Genomic DNA, 17,603 nt, shown 5'->3' on the forward strand with positions numbered 1-17,603 from the left:
TGAAAGCTTGTAAGCCAGTCTCTTCTTTCCTTTGTAGCCACCCATTTTGGGTAGCCAGTGTCTAAGTTGCCCATCCCTGTCAACCCTGTGTACCGAGGGGGTGAGAATGATCCTCGCTGTGTACCGAGGGGGTGGGAAAGATTTATTCTCTCTTCTGAGCTACTACATCCATAAGTATAGGTCAAGTTTATCAAATTGTAGTGGATTACTCTTTTTTTCTTCCTCTAGTTGAGTTCTGATTATCCAGCCATTGAAAACCAGCTTAAATGGGTGCTGTCTGCAAGTGTGAGCATTCTTGTGCATCTCCCCTCACTTCATATCAGCTGAACACTTCACTCTCCACTCTAGTCTTCTGTGACTATGTCCTTGTCCCTGTGCCTCGAAGTCCCCAGGTCTCGCCATACTGTTAGCCAACCAGGTCTCCACCCGGGTTCACAGGAGTCTATTGAATGTGGTTGCATTATTTCACAACTTCATTGCTGTTTTTCCCCTACTTCCCCTTATCGGTGACCAACGTGGTCACCAGCCAGACCACATGCCTGCTCGTGTATTCCCCTTGAGTCTCAGTCATGGAAGGGGGTTTGCCCTCAGGGGATCTGACCCTTGCCTTGATGGCTCTCCAGCGAATAATTTGCTTGTCCTTGTAGTAGTCAATCAGACTGCCATTATTGTTTTTCCTTCTTTTTCTTACCCTGTTCACTTGTATGTGTATGTCCCCTAAATAGTGTATTTGGTGGAGATGTTCCATACCTTTCATACAGTCCTGTATCGGAGCATAAAGAGCTGCTTCACTTTTGAAAGTGGCTGCAGCCAGTTGTATTTTGCTGCATGATGGGCACTAGCTCATTCAACTTGGATGTCTCCTGTGGATACGCAGTTAGATGGTTTCCAGTGTGGCTCCATGAAAGATAGTGCTGTAGTGGACGACCTTGTAAGTGTTATTTTACATCTGTCAAGTCTGTTGGGAGTCCTGGTGTGGCACTATAGGATCAGCATTGGACGCTGTGGTTCAAACCCACCAGCCACTTTCAGAAACCCTATATGAGGCCGCTGTGAGTCAAAACCAACTCAGTGGCACATGACGACAAGTATATTAGTAGGATAAATTTATAAATGAAATTGCTGAAACATGCCAAAGGTATCAGTTTGATGTGTTTGATTCTGTGAGGTCCTTTAAGCAGTTATAAAAAGCCGTGGTGGTGGAGGGGATTATGAGTTGGGTTGCTAACTGCAAGGTCTGCAGTTTGATTCTACCAGCGACACCACTGGAGAAAGAGGAGGCTTTCTGCTCCTGTAAGGATTGACAGCCTTGGGAGCCCTCTATGGGGCCGCTGTGAGTGTGCCTGGCACAGAACCGCTACCACCACTGAAGGATAACGTATACTACTAAACGTGTTATATTACAGGATGAACTCATTCAGATTAACAAAAGATTTGACTACTTTAAAATGGATTATAGTATATTTTGTAGGTTAATAAACGGAATTGGCCATTGATTAACAAGATCTGTACTGTACCGAAGCAAAAACAATTAACATGTGAACAAACAAAACACAAAGCAAATATTATTTCTGAATTTAGAATTCTGGACTGACATGGTTTGAGAACATGGGAATTCGGTCCCCTGTATTATTTTAAACCTTCTTCACACATTTCCTTGTTTTTTCCTGAGCTGGGGCTGACATTGATGCACTAAATTGTGTGGTTGTCAATAATTACCACATGTCATCTGGATGCCCTTCAGTCAGCGATTGTTGAAAATCAAGTCCCCTGTGCATTTGACCTTGATAGGAGGATGGATGTCCTTCGTGGTTAGCCTTACTGTTACACAGTTACCTAAAGGACCATCCAGCTGGTACAAAAGTACCTTCTACATCCTAGGGAGATGAGTTAGGCAGGGGCTTGGGCTTTGGGATGTGAAACTCCAAGTTAAGAGAAGGCATAAATATTAGACAACTGTGTCACGTAGATTGTCCTGGTCAGCTCATAGATCCTCTTGGACAGCTTCCCATTCTTTTGCAATGGGCTTCATTATTGAATCTCATGAAAGTATCTTTACTTTAAACATCCTCCTGTTGTGCTGTGTTTTACAGTTGTGAACAACTGATGCTATCTTTGGCACCTTCTCCTCACCTTCGAGCCCAGGCATCTAATGGTCTTTAGAGGAACGGTTCATTTAATCTTTCGATCAGCAGCCACTCCAGCCCCCAAGTATCTGTGTCCGTCTGTCCAGCCCCACCACATGCTACAGACAGCCACATGAATGTAGCCGGATACTGGTATTTCCATGTTCCTTGAGTATCTGCGTCCTTCTGTCCAGCCCATGCTACAGACAGACCCGTAAATGTCGCCGTATACTGGTATTGCACATAAATGTAGCTGGATACTGGTATTTCCAAAGAGCTCTGGTAGTATAGTGGTTACAAGTTGGGCTACGAACCTCAGGGTCAGTATTTTGAAACTACCAGCTGTTCCTCTGGAGAAAGATGAAGCTTTCTGTTCCCATAAAGATCTACAGCCTTGGAAACCCTGTACAGGTTAACTGAGTCGGAAGCGACTCCACAGCACACCACCACCACCACTGCTGGTATTACCAGGACCTGAAGCTTTCACCTAGTCATGGGTGTTTGCTGAATGAAGACATAGACTTTACCTGAAAGGGATTCACCTTGTGGACGGGAGACACCAGCTGTCCTCCTCCTGTCACATGGTCCAGGTTGTGCTTTACTCGGAGTGCTGTGTGATCCCTGTGGTGCCCACCAGGAAGGGCATGGCGGCATAGGAAAAGTGGTTTTTCATCTGGTTGGGTCTTGAAAGGAGACGCTCGAAGAGGAGTCATGAGACCCGCATCAGATGAGAGAAAGGAGTGTTAGCAAATGCAGGAGCCTGCCCTTGGGATGTGTCCTGTGGGAGAAGGTGAGAGCAGTTACTGAGGGAACTTTGAAGCTGCCTTTACTGCAGCCTTAAAGAGTCAAGACTTGATATCACTGGCCTTAGGGGGCCAGGTGAGGCTGGTAGACAGTGGACCCGTCCTTCGTAACAGTGAGCTGATGATGCTTTCTGCCTTGCTCTAGGATCCCAGAATTCCTCATTTTGGTCTTTGCTATTTAGTCTGTGGTAGCGTAATGGTTATGAGTCAGACTGCTGCTCAGCTCAAGGTCAGCAGTTTGAAACTACCAGCTGTTCCATGGTAGAAAGATGAGGCTTTCTGCTCCTATAAAGATTTACAGCCTCAGAAACCCTACACAGGGTTGCTCTGAGTCTGAACTGTCTCCAAGGCACATAACCAGCATCATTTAGTCCATCGGTCCTCTCCAGTAGCAAGGACGATTGAGATTTGACTTTGCAGAGCCATGATGCATGCACCACCCCCACCGCACCCCCATTGTGTGTGAGAAAGAGTTGCTGATGGAAGGGGACATGTGTCCTTGATGGGGAATCTCTCCACTTCGTATGCCCCCCATCTTCCTGTTTGTTTTCATGCTGCAGAACAGCTAGCCAGAGTCCCCGACCTCCACAGTTCCATGCCACCCACTTCATGCCTCTCTCGTTCCCTCCACAGAAATAGAAAAGTTTCAAAAAGGAGAAAGCAAGGAAGAAGAGAAATACATTGACGTGGTGATTAATAAGAACATGAAGCTGGGACAGAAAGTGCTAATTCCTGTAAAACAATTCCCTAAGGTAAGCCGGTGAGGGCTGCGCCTCAGGGGTCTCAAGGGAGCAAATATTTCATTTCTGTTGTTTCGCATTATCCAGAGATGTTTTCCCTTTAAAAGTTCATTACAGACTGATTTAGTTTTAAGTAAATAGTTATGTTTTGCCAACCATGCAACACGTCCCCCCCACCGTGTGCCACCCCAGCACTATTTTTGTAAGTGCACCCTGCCAGGCGTTATTTGTGTGGCCTATTTACCCTGGCATGATTTTTCTAAGAAATACGGAGTCCTGGTGTGATGCTGTGGGATAAAGCCACATCCCAGAAACCCTGTATGGGGTTGCTCTGAGTCGGAACCAGCTTGATGGCACTCAACAACAACAACAACAATAGTAGTGATTCTGTCTTTTGCATTTGACTTTGGTGTGAACAGGATGAAGGGCTAAAAAACTGGGCTTCGGATTGCAACCTACTAGCTATATGACTTGGGGCTTCTCTCTCCACCTTTGTTTTCTTGTGGGTGAGATGATGTTGAGTTGTGAAGATTTAAATAAAACTTTCTGTTAAATGCTTAGCATGGTACTTGGCACATTAGTATTCAGAAAGTATCTATCCTAATTTCATTTAAATCTTGACATTTTTTCTTCTTTTCTTTCCTGTGAGTGCCCATGTCTGCATGACTCATGCTTACAGTCATAGAAACGTATCCATAGTTCATTTAAAAAGCCTTTTCAGTAATCCTCCACTATGGAAAACTACCACAAGTTTGTTTAGCCATTTGTCAGGACTCTTTCCAGTTTGGGGTGTTTATAAATTGAGTTGCTGTGGCCATTTTCCTACAACTCCTTTTATGACTTCGTGTCCATGGTTCTGTTGGGTACAAACCTAGAATCAAGATTGTTGTGTGCTTACAGTTAGGAGAAATTGCTGTACCTTTTTCCAAAGTGATTGTATCGTGTTAACATTTCCATGAACCGTGCTTGCAAATGTGTGGTCTCTCCACATCTTTATCAATGTTTTTAATGTCAGTCTTCATTGTTTTAGCCAATCTAATGGTATCTTGCTGTAATGTTAATTTGCATTTCCCTGGTCATTTTTTATACTTAATGGCTATTCATGTTTCTTCTGTTCTAAAGCCTCTGTTCAAATCTTTTGCCCATTTCTGAATGGGCTGGAGTCTTCATCTCATTGCATCTTGGGAACGTTTTATAGTCCCGGGATAAATACCAGTCTTCTGTTAGTTAGACCTTTAGTGAAGGTTTAGCTCAGGCTTGTCATAAGTAGAAGGTTTGCATTTTGATGGGATCTAATATATCAGGTGAGTTTTGCATTACCTTCTGTGAACTATGAACTCTTTGTCAGTTCTCAGGAAATGTTGTGTCCTTTATGACATGAATTATAAAGATATTCTCCAGTGTATTTTCCTGAAAACATTATAATTTCAGCATTTAGTTTTAGGATTGCATGTGAGAAACAGTTCAGATTTTATTGTTTTTCCCCCATATGGATATTAATTTTCTAGCCCCATTCGTTTAGAGATATTTTCACACTAGTGATTGTTTTGTCAGTCTTGATGAAAATCCGATGATACGTGAATAGGGGCATATTTCTGGGCTTCCTACTAGTCCATCCATCGATTCATTGATCCTTATGCCAGTACCATACCACCTTGTTTACTATAGCTTTGTTTGAAGGTAAGGAAATAGAAACCTTCCAACTCTGTCCTTCTTTTTCAACGCTGCTTAGATATACTCGACCTTTTGCAATTCCATATCAATCTGAGACCCTGTGTGTCAGTTCCCACAGAATGATCTGCTGGTGTTGTGATTATAATTGTATTGAATCTGTTGATCATTTTGGTGATATTTGACTTCTGCACAGTTACCCTCGTGGTGTGAAGTGCTCAGCTGCTAACTGAAAGATGTGCACTTTGACCCCACCAGCTGCTCTGTGCCCTAAAGTTGTGGTGGTCTGCTTCTGTAAAGACTTACAGCCTGGGAAAGCTGGGGCAGGACACTGTGAGTCAGAACCCACTCAACAGCACGTCACAAATGTCCATTCTTGGACCATGGCGTGGCGTCTCTCTCCATTTGTGACAATCTCCTTTCATTTCTGTCACAGTGTTTTGTACATTTCAGGCTTAAGGGTTTTATATGCATTTGTTAAACTTATCCCTAAATGCCATATGCTTTTTGAAACTGTTGTAAATTGAGTACTTTTAAATTTTCCTGTAAAATTTTTTTGTTTCTACTATAAATTGTGTTGACGTTGTACTCTGCCATCTTGCAATATTCACTTGATTCTAGTAAATTGTTTTGTAGATTCCTTAGGCTGTTTATGGAAATCATCATATCATCTGCATAAATGGTTGTATTTCTTTCCTTCCAATTTGTATATACATTATTTTTTTCTCTTGCATTATCGCATAGGCTAAAATTGCCAGGGTATTGTTGAAAACAAGTGGACATCTTTTCCTTGTTTCCGATCTTAGGAGGCGAGCATTCTGATTTTACTGTGTGGTGGTGGTGGTGTGCCGTGGAGTTGCTTCTGACTCATAGCGACCCTGTGTAGGGTTTCTGAGGCTGTAAATCCTCGCTCCAACTCATAACCACTATGCAACCAGAGCTCCTTGTCATAAAGAATGAGATTAGCTGCAGATTTGTTGTTGTTGTTAGGTGCCTTCAAGTTGGTTGTGACTGTAGCAACCCTCTTCACAACACAATGAAGCACTGCCCACCCCTGCTTCATCCTCACAGTCATTCCTGGGTTCGAGCCCTTGCTGAGCCACTGTGTCAGTCCATCTTGTTGAGGAGCTTCCTCTTTTACATTGTCCCTCTCTACTTTATCAAGCATGATATCCTTTTCCAGAGATTGGTCCCTCCTGATAGCATACCCTAATGATGTGAGACAAAGTCACACACCATTCTGGCTTCTAAGAAGCATTCTGGCTGTACTTTTTCTAAGATAGATTTGCTCTTTCCGCTAGCAGGCTGTGGCATGTTTATATTTTTCACCACCTTTCCCATTCAAAGGTATCTGGTTTTCTTGAGTGTTCCTTGGTCGTTGTCCAGTCTTCACATGCAGGTGAGGACATTGAAAAGACCCTGGCTTGGGTCTTGTGCATCTGCTTGACATCTTTGCTCTTGAACACTTTAATGGGACCTTTTTTAGCAGATTCTTTCTTATGTCATCTTCATTTTGCTGTTAAAATTACAAGATGCATTTTTTTATGTCAGGTGTTGTAATTTTCTGTTTAAGTATTTACATTTGATTCATTTATACACTTGTGTGTGTGCCTATATATGTGTGTGTGTGTGCCTGTATGTATATATATATATATAGAGAGAGAGAGAGAGAGAGAGTGCTACCAGAGCACTCTCTATGTAGAGCTACCCTGTATAGGGTTTCTGAGGAGTGGTTGATGGATTGAACTGCTAACCTTGTGACTCAACCTGACCTGTGGACCAACGCATTACCCTGCAGCACCACACCAGGACTCCATAAACATCTTTCCATTTATACATCTATGTGTATATGGAGTCTTGATGTGGTGCAGTGGGATAAAGCATTGGACCACAAGGTCTGTTTGAACAGCAAAGTCGGCAGTTCAAACTCACCAGCCACTCCTTAGAAACCCTATGCAGGGTCACTATGAGTTGTAACCGACTTGACAGCAGCACAAAACAACACACACAGACACATACACTTACACACATATACATATATAAACATACATATATACATACACATATAGGTGGCCATAAAAATTCTGTGGAAAAATGGAATTACAAGGTAACGGAAATTTTCCATGATCCTTTTGAAGGCCCCTCGTATATGTCAGATAGATGCTTTGAAGTGCCCATTTACTAATTCCCAAATCCTAGTCAGATCCAGTTTGACCTTTGCTTGATGAAGTCATATTGTTGTAGTCGTTTCCAAGTTGACTTATTTTGTATTGTGCTGAGGGCATTGGGAATGATGTGTAGTGTACACTCTGGATCTTCCTAGACTCCTCTGAAGAATGTTGATCATTTTATATTAGTAGTTGTTAACAAGTGTGGATTCAAAGTGTAAACTTTGTATTTGGGAGAGAAGTTCAGACTTCATTTCAGGTGTTTCCTTACTGTGCCTCTTGACTATTTCTTTCCATGCTGATTCGGGGTCAGCATTTGGGTTACAAGCTGGCTTGCTAACTGCAGGGTCAGCAGCTTGAATCAACCAGTTGTTTCTTGTGAGAAAGGTGAGGCCTTCTGCTCCCATAAAGATTTATAGCCTCGGGAGCCCTGTACTAGGTCACTGTGAGTTGGAATCAACTTTTTGGCACAAAACCCAGTCCCAGCACCATATTCACCCTGTGGAACTCCCCACCTCTGCCTCTCTCTTTCCTGGTATTTTTCCTTCATGCTTCAGCATTTGTGTTGTCCTGAATTTGGTCGCTCAGGTTAAAGGCAGTACAATCAGTAAATTCACCCCAAGTCTCCATTCCCGCCTTCCAAGATCTACTCCTTTGTCAGAAGCTGCCTGATTTTGATCACTTCCAGAGACTTCACTTGATTAGATTATTGTATTTTGCTCAGAGTTTATAGCTATTGTCTACAAATGGTGTGTCTGTAGGGAGATTCCTCAGGCATACCTGCAGAACTGGGGTGTGCGTTGCAACTTCACAGAAAACCTCTTGGTAAGTGCTTCGTGGGTAGTCTCACTGTTGAGCAGAAGGTGCCTCATGGACACCTTTCTAGTTGGGTTGTCTGTGCTCAGTATTCTCTATGTGGCCGAAACGCCATAAAGAGAAACAGACATTGGTCCGATGTCAGTGCCAGGTAACCGAGTAGGTGGATGAGGACACGTGTGAAGCAAAATGAAGTCTGTCAGTACAGTGTATCCAATTCAAGTGCTGCTTCTCAGCGTCCCCTGTGAGGAGACAGGAAAAGACCAACGGTCATTTCTGTGTCTGACAGAACACTGCATCCATTCCAACTACTCAAAATGTCTGAAGTCGGCTGCTTAGAAACCTGTCACATTTGGAATGCTTGGCAGAAGGCTGTTTCTGCTTGGCATGCACTCTGCCCACCAGCCTGGTGGAAAACCCAGCGTAGCACTGCCTTCGCCTCTCAGGCTGAGCTTTCTCAAAGCCTGTTGTCCCTTAACAGGCTGAGCTGGAAGAAGCCCAAGGAGCTGCCTCTCTGGAACATCAGGGAGGAGAGGTCAACTAGGGTCGATTGCGGGGGGTACGGGGCTGCTGACAGCACACTTCCAGCCCCAGAGTCAAGCAGAATCTGCCCTTGTGAAACTGGTTAATAAAGCGGTCTTTATTAATCACCTAGCTTCTCTCCTGATGATGCAGCCTGCTCAGCACTGTGAAGCCAGCGGCCGCCCAGCACAGCCTCCAGCCCTGAAATGTGGCCACTCTCAGCCTGAAAAGCCAGAAATTCAAGGGAGGCGCTGTTTACTGTGGTTCTTCTGGTTCTGAGCGGCTGAAATGATTCCTCGTATGTTTCCTGCTGATGAACACTAACCTTTGGTTCTGAGATGATCCTGGATGGGGGTGGGTTCATGTCTGAACCACGTCAGCAGTGGGGCCAGGGAAGCTCCTTGGGCACTTGTCTGTGTCTTGTGGGTTAGAAGGTACCTGTTTTCATTCAGGTATCTGTGTCTCCGTATTGAGGACCTTCTCTGGAACCAGGCACTGTGCTGGCGAAGCCAAGAGGATGGAGACATGCACTGTCCTCGGTCACCCAAAGCTTAGTTTGGTAGAGAACACAGATGAATAAGTACATGTTATAATGCAGCGTGAGGAGTCTGGTGTGAGGGACTACTGGAAGACAGAGGAGAGGGAGCATTTGGTAATGTCTGTACAATAAGCCAGGTGAGGGTGAGGAAGTGGCCCTGGCACACTGCAATATACATAGGGCAGGGGACATCTGGGAAATGACATGCTATTTTGTGCTACTGTATAGGTCAATTTCAGCAAGATGCCCAGGTCTTTACAGAAGACTTCTGAATAAAATGTTCTTATACAACATCCTCCTGACTGCAATTTGATTTAAAGCTCAGAGAAACATTCTCTTATAGAGCCTGTTCCATCCAAATCCTCATGAGGCTAACAACTTCCTGGACAAGTCATACGATGTGGTTAAGTGCTGTTGAGTCCAGCTAATAGTGACCCTGTATTGTGTTTCCAAGGCTGTAAATGTTAGCAGGAACAGAAAGCCTCATCTTTGAACTGTGTGTGGCCTTGTGGCTCTTAGCCCAGTACTTACCCAACAATGCCACCAGTTCCCTGCAAAGTCATATAGATAGGTGGAGTGTTGTGTTCTTTGTGACTCCTAGTTGATTTTCAGAAACTTTTTTTTCCCCCCCAAAAAAAAGATTTACATGAAGTGATTGGTGTTTGTGTTCAGTTGATAGGTTACCAGCAGAAACGAAGAGTTGATGTTTTTTATGCCCAGAGTTGTATCATGGACACTAGTAGGGCTGATGGGAGAGCTGATAAAAATAATGACCACATCTTTCCCTCAGGCCATGGACAGAAACAAAACAGCAGGCAGGAATTAGACCTGTGAACACGGTCACCCAGTTGTGTTTCTGGACAGTTTGGTTCTTCCTTTATCATAATGTCGAGAAGTGCAAACACTCTGGGGCTGCTGCCTAAAGAGGGAGTATGCTGCGGGGGACTCACAAGTCAGCTTCATCGCATGATAGGAGAATGTGCTAGAAAATCTGCTTGTATGTAAATTACGTCTGTAAAAAGCATATGGTTTTGTATGTGCCAGGTACTGTGGTAATCCTTTCATACCTGGTAGCTCCTTCAGTGTTGTCTGCTTCCTGAGGTGGGCTGTTACCATCTCCTGTTTACGTATGACAACACAGGAGAACATATAAGTAGTGAAGTGACGCCTTACACACCACACCACTGGTGATCTACAAGCATTGGATGTCTTATTTAAGGAATGAAACTTTATTGTTCTGCCCTTGTGGTGCTGTGAGATAAGCATTGGGCTGCTCATCACAGGTCAGCAGTTCAAGCCCACTAGCAGATCCACTCGAGAAAGGTGAGGCTGTCCGGAAACCCCGCATAGGGTCACTATGAAGCCAAACTGACTTGATGGAAGTGAGTTGGAATCGTTTAGTACAAGGAGCCCTGGACTAAGCATTGGGCTGCTAACAACAAGGCATGAGGTTCAAGCCCACCAGCCCCATCATGGGAGAAAGACATGGCTGTCTGTTCCCGTAAAGATCGCAGTCTGAGAAACCCTGTGTGGGTGGGCCATTCTACTCTATCCGATGGGGCAGCTGTGAGTCGTAATCGACCCAGTGTAGGTATAAATCAGTGCATGGATTGATACTGGTACCTTTACGTCGTTTATGTAGGTGTCTTACAGCGATGTGAACATGCCCTGTGGAATGAAAGGGGGGAAATTCCACAATGTAGATGGTCTCACAAGAGTTTAATCACTCCTTTGCGTTCTGTGTATGAGAGCCTGGCTTGTGGCTTTGTGTTATATTCCTTCATATACCTTAGTTATATTTCATCATATACCTGTGTTGGAGTCCTGGTGTGGCGCTGCAGATTAATGCACTGGACTTCAAGGTCAGCAGTTCAAGCTCACCAGCTGCTCCTTGGAAACCCTATACAGTGTTGCTATGGGTTGGAGTGCAGGGCACTTTACAGGGCAGTAAAAGTATACTGTGTAGAGTGGTGGACACATGGCATTATGCGTTTGTCAAAATCCAGAGGTGCAACACAACGAGTCAGCCTTAATGTAAACTGTGGACGTCAGTGAACACTAACGGCCCGTGCAACTAATACCATGAAATGAAATGCACATAAATTGTTGAATGGGGAATTCATTTCCTCTGTAAACTTTCCTCCAGCCCAATAAAATGTTCAAAACAACACAAAGAAACAACAACAAAACCTATAGTCTTGATAGGTGAGGATTGAAAACAAATACTTCACTTCCAGTCTGTTCCACTGTGGTGACTTGTGTTTTGCTGTGATGTTGGAAAATATGTGACTGTCATTTCAAATTTCACCCAAGGAGGACAAGCTTTAGTAGTACTTCCAAAGTAGGAAACTAGGAAAAGAGGTCTAGCAGTCTCCTTCTGAAGGGTTGTTGTTGTTAGGTGCCACGGAGTGGCTTCCAGCTGGCAGTGACCCTAGGCACAATACATGACGCCGGTTCCCGCACCATCCGCACACCACAGCTGCCACCATGGCATGATGCCATTTTGTTGGGGTCTTCCTCTTTTTTGCTGACCCTCTATTTTACCAAGCATGTTGTCCATCTTCTGGGACTAGTTCCGGTTGCTAATACATCCAAACTAGGAGACGTAAAGTCTGGCCATCCTGGATCCTAAGGAGCATTCCGGCTGGACTTCTTTCAACACAGATTTGTTTGTTGCTCTTGCAGTCCATTTGTATTCCATGATTTCCTGGAGCTTTGGTGTTTCCCATGATACTATGAATAGTATTCTCTAACACCATAACTCAAATGCGTTAATTCTTCTATGGGCGGAATTATTCATTGTCTGTCTTTCACATGCATATGAGGTTATTGAAAATACTATGACTTAAGTTAGACTCACCTCAGTTCTAAAGCTGACCTCTTTACTTTTGAATACTTCAGAGAGATCTTACGTAGCAGATTTGCCTTATGTAATATATCATTTGATTTCTTGAATGCTGTTTCCATGAGCGTTGATTGTGGATCCAAGCAAAATGAAGTCTTTGACAACTTCCATCTTTTCTCCGTTTATCATGATGTTATCTATTGGTCCAGTGGTGAGGAGTTTTGTTTTCTTTAAACCAAGGTATAATGCATGCTGAAGGCTGTGGTCTCTGATTTTCATCAGTAAATATTTTAAGTCCTCTCTGCTTCCAGCAAGCAAGGTTGTATCAATTGCATATCACAAGTTGTTAATGAATCTTTGTGGCACTTTGAATTTACTTGATAGGTTTTTTTTTAAATCAAGTGTTTTCTTAATTCCCACCAAATGATTGAGTTGTTGTTAAGTGATGTCGAGTTGGTTCTGACTCATAGCGATCCTGTATAGGATTTCCATGGAGTGGCTGGTGAGTTTAAACTACTGACCTTGTGGCTCAGACCAACTTTGAGGTTCAGCACTTTATCCTACAGTGCCATACCAGGTGGAATCATTTAAATAAGGGATATAGGGCTCTAAGGCTGGGATTGGTTAGTTTTTGCCATTCTTCTAGGTCTAAAAGGAGCCATCTGAGAACCATGAATAGGTGATCCCAGCACAAGAAAGGAAGAGTGTGAGTGGAGCGTGAGCTGCCTGCCTAGAGAAGCAGTGCTAGCCGAGGTGGGGGCTGAGGCAGCAACATGGAGCGACAGAGCAGCTATGAGCCAGGAAAGCTGAGGCCCATGGTTGAGAGGCTGGCTTGCAGACTGTGCCCTTTGAAATCCCCTGAGTGACTAAAGGAGCTTGGTGACACTTGACCAAGCAGAGCAGAGGCCAAGGGTGCACATGGCTAAGAGGCCAAAGACAAACAAGAGTGAGGCGTGCCTGCAGTTTAGCAGATGGGAGATGTTCCTGACTGGAGAACTCCTGCATCCTGAGATGTTTCTGATTGTGAACTGGACCCTCTCCACTTCCTTAACAAACCCCATCACCATGAGTATTGTCAGGATTTCTGCAGCCATCTCAGTGGGTTATCAAACCCAGACATAAAGTAGACGGTATTGTGGGGAGGGATGCTTGGTGTCAGAATAGGCTAAGGAAGGTTGTAGGCTAGAGTCATGTCTGCTCTCCACATCATAGGAATTGGCCTTGGGCTGATTCTGAGTTTGATTTTGTAAAGCCAGAGGAAGTTAGGCATGGCCCCGACATGATTTTTGCAGTATTCCTGCAATCCCGATGCAACGCTCTTCTTCATATAATACAGTTTCTCAGACTGTTTGCTCAGTATACAGATTGAATATGCACGGTGAAAGAATACAACCCTGGTATATACTTTTGCTAATGTTAAACCATTCAGTATCCTCTTGTTCTGTTCAAATGAGTGCCTCTTGGTCTGTGTGCAGGTTGCTTGTGAGATCATCCATAGTTTGTCATGGTTCACACAGTCGACAGCCTTTGTATAGTCTATAAAGCACAAGTAGACACCTTTCTGGAGTTCTGTACATTCAGCCAAGAGCCATCTGAGGTCCACAGTGAGTCCACATCAGCCTATGAATCCTGCTGGACTCTCTCGCAGTTTCCTGTCACTTTACTATTATGGCCATTTTTCAGTTATCATCAGAAAATTTTACCTGCATGTGGTATTAATGATATTGTTCGATGATTGAGGCATTCCTCTCTTTGGAGTAGACACAGATGTAGATCTCTTCTAATCGGTTGGCCAAGTAGCTGTCTTCCAGATTTCTTGGCATACATGAGTAAGCACCTCTAGTCTTCATTAATTTGTTGAAAGATTGCAATTTGTATTCCATGAATTCCTGGGGCTTTGATATTTGCCAGTGTCTCCAGTTAGCTTAGACTGCTTCCTTTAGTACCACTGGTCCTTGCTCACATGCTCATATGCAACCTCTTGAAATGGCTGAATACCTACCATTTCTTTTCACTATAGTGACTCTGTGTTTATCCTCTATTTTCTTTGCTTGCTTTCTGCATCATTCAATATGTTACCCATAGATTCCTTCAGTATTGGAAGCTGAGGCCTGAAGTTCAGTTCTTTCAGCTTGAGAAATGCTGAGCATGTTTTTCCTATTTGGTTTTCTAACTCTGGGTCTTTGCACATGTCATTATAATACTTGACTTTGTCTTCTCAAACTACCCTTTGAAATTTCTATTCATCTCTTACTTCCTAGTCTCTGCCATTCACTTAAGCATGTCCATACTCAGGAACAAGTTTCAGAGTCTATTCTGACATCACTTTGATCTTTTTGTTCTTTCCTGCCTTTTTAGTGACCTTTTGTTGTATTCTTGTATGATGTTCTTGATGCCATCCCACAGCCCTTCTGGTGTCAAATTAGTGTCAAATTCCATTGAATCTGTTCTTTAGATGATCTCTGCATTCACGTTGGATGATCTGAAACTCTAGGATAAGCACTGAACCTCAAGCTGGCAGTTCCAATCCACCAACCACTCCTTGGAAACCTTATGAGTTGGAACCTACTTTATGACAATTATCAACAACAGTGTTCAAAGTCATTATTTTGGTTCTCGTGGGCTTGTTTCAATTTTCTTCATCTTTAGCCTGAGCTTGCATATGAGCAGTTGGTGGTCTCGTCCACAGGCTGCCCCTGGGCTTGTTTTGGCTGATGATGCGGAGGTTTCCCACCATGTCTTCCCACAGACACAGTCAGATCGAGTCCTGTGTATTCTACCTGGTGAGGTTCATGGGTATGGTCACAATTTATGTTTGGTAAATGAGGTATTTGCTCTGAATAAGTGTTGATCTTGCAAAATTATGTCATCACAATCGTAGAATCTGTAGCATCATTTCTATCACCAAGACCATGTATTCTAGCTACTGATCCTTGCTCTTAGTTTCCAACCTTTGCATTCCATCTTTTTTTTTAAGTTTTTATTGTGAATTGAGTGGTAGTTTACATGATGGGAGAACAACAGCTTTACATTCATCCTATCATATTTTGTTACATTGCAATGATTACAATTCCTTCCATGCATCATCAAACCACCAAAGGGTACGCCCTGATAGCCTGCCCCCTGGCTTTCAGCACACAGTCCCTCTCCCTCCCTAAGTCCCATGTCTTTAGCCTCTCCATCTCTCCATGTCATCATCTCTATCTCCATCTCTGGTACCACTGCTTCTTTGGGTAGGGTCTCACACTCTACTCTTTTCCCTTGAGGGTGCCAGGGACCTCTACTTCTGGACTGCAGAATCAACCACTCCCCTCCTTTTGTTACAAAATATCTATCTACCTTTACATTTCCAACCCTCACAGTCAGTCCTGATAGAAGCTATTCACTATTGTACCACAAGAGTCTTATCCCCATCTCCTTTCATCAGCCCCATTCAGGCAGATTGGAAACCACTCAGTGGAGATTCTACCTTCCCCTGCCCCCTCTGGAACTAGGCTCCTGCTTGAAAGCTTGAAAACTAGTCATTTCTTGCCGTTGTAGCCCCACCACACCCCCTGCCTTTTTTTTTTTTGTAGCCAATGTCTAAGTTGCCCATCCCTGTCAACCCTGTGTACCGAGGGTTGGGAATGATCCTCTCTGTAAAGATTTGTTCCCTCTTTTGAGCTACTACATCCATAAGTTTAGGTCAAGTTAATCCAATTGTAGCAGATTACTCTTTTTTCCCTCTTCTTTCCTCTTCTAGTTGAGTTCTGATCATCCAGCCATTGAAGCCAGGTCAAGTGGGTATTATCTGCAAGTATAGGAGTTCTTGTGCATCTCCCCTCACTTCATATCAGTTGGATGCTTCACTCAGCGCTGTAGTCCTCTGTGGTCAAGTCCCTGTCTCTGAGCCCAGGAGTCCCCAGGTCTCGCCATACTGCTGGCCAACCAAGTCTCAACCCAGGTTCATAGGAGTCTATTGAACGTGGTTGGACTTAGCTCACAATTTCATTGCTGTTTTTCTCCCACTTGCCCTTATCAGTGACGAGCATGGTCACCATGCTGTTTGTGTATTCCCCTTGAGTCTTAGTCTTAGAAGGGGGTTTGCCCTGAGGGGTCCAGACCACTTGCCTTGATGGCTCCTAGGCGAACAACTTGCTTGTTCTAGTAGTAGTCAATCAGGCTGCCCTTATTGTTTTTTATTTTTCCTGCTGGTCTTTCTTTTAAGAAATGTCTTTTGTTCTTGTAGCCACTCCAGGCTGGTCTGCTTGTCTTTTCAAGTGGTTATTTTCCACCTGAGAAGATTCTGGATGGCTTTATGCAATGCAGAGGCTCCACAGGAAGCCTCCCTCACTGGGCACGTTCTAGCCCTATTTTAGTGTTCCAGTCAGTTATAGGCTGAAGAAGGACTTACAAGCTTTCTATGATGATGTTTCTGGTGATTTCCTTCTCTCCCCCTCCAGTGTCTATTTTATAATGTAATGCAAGGAAAACCAAGATTCAAAAGACAGCAAAGCATCTTAACATTATTTTCCCTCTTTTACCCATTCAAACCATGCCTCAATTCCTGTATCCCAGAGCCCTGTTGTTCCAAGGTTGTGCATAGATTATTATTTACCTCTGTCCCACTTAGTCCATGCAAACTTGCCTAACTGTTCTCCCATCTGCCTTTTCTTCCATTCCCCTCCCCTGTCTTGTGTATTGCCCACCTACCCTACCCCCCACCACCCAAGCAATCCTGTGCTCTACTCTTCCCTTCCTCCCCTCAACCCACCCCATACATCCCAGTAACCAGCAAAGAATGATTTTTTTTCCCTTTTTAGTGTGTGTTCTTTTCCTTAATCTTTTACAAAAATGGCTTTATGCAATATTTCACAAATTTTATGCAAAATTTGTGACTGACTAATTTCACTCAATATAATGTCCTCAGGGTTTATCCATGTTATGCGGTGGTTTGCAGCATCCTTGTTATTTTTCTGGGTAGCATGATATTTCATTGTGTGTATGTATCACAGTTTGTTTATCCATTCTTCCATTGATGGGCACTTAGGCTGTCTCCATCTTTTTGCTGTTGTAAATAGTGCTGAAATGAATATTGGTGTGCATCTATCTAGTCGTGTTAAGGCTCGTATTTCTTGTGGGTAAATACCAAGTAGAGGAATTGCTGGATCATAAAGTATTTCTATTTCCAACCTTCTGAGGAAGTGCCATATTGTTTTCCTGAGTGGTTGGAACATTTTGCCATCCCACCAGCAATGTAGGAGCATCCCAGTCTCTCCACATTCTCCCCAACATTTGTTGTCCCCTACTTTTTTGTTCTTTGCTGTTATTGCTGGTGTGAGATGATATCTCATTTGTTTTAATTTGCACCTCTCATGAGTATTCCGGAACAATT

General features: G+C 43.7%; 1 protein-coding gene across 1 annotated transcript in view; it reads left to right on the top strand.

Moving 5' to 3' along the window:
- Nucleotides 1-17,603, top strand: part of LOC102830618 (KH domain-containing, RNA-binding, signal transduction-associated protein 3-like) — a 225,650-nt gene that overhangs the window by 74,364 nt on the left and 133,683 nt on the right. Inside the window, exon 2 of the mRNA XM_006830720.1 lies at nt 3,563-3,681. Coding sequence (XP_006830783.1) covers nt 3,563-3,681 — 119 coding nt within the window. The remainder of the gene's footprint in view (nt 1-3,562; nt 3,682-17,603) is intronic.

The sequence above is a fragment of the Chrysochloris asiatica genome, unplaced genomic scaffold, assembly GCF_000296735.1.
Source record: "Chrysochloris asiatica unplaced genomic scaffold, ChrAsi1.0 scaffold00001, whole genome shotgun sequence".
Taxonomy (NCBI): Eukaryota; Metazoa; Chordata; class Mammalia; order Afrosoricida; family Chrysochloridae; genus Chrysochloris; species Chrysochloris asiatica.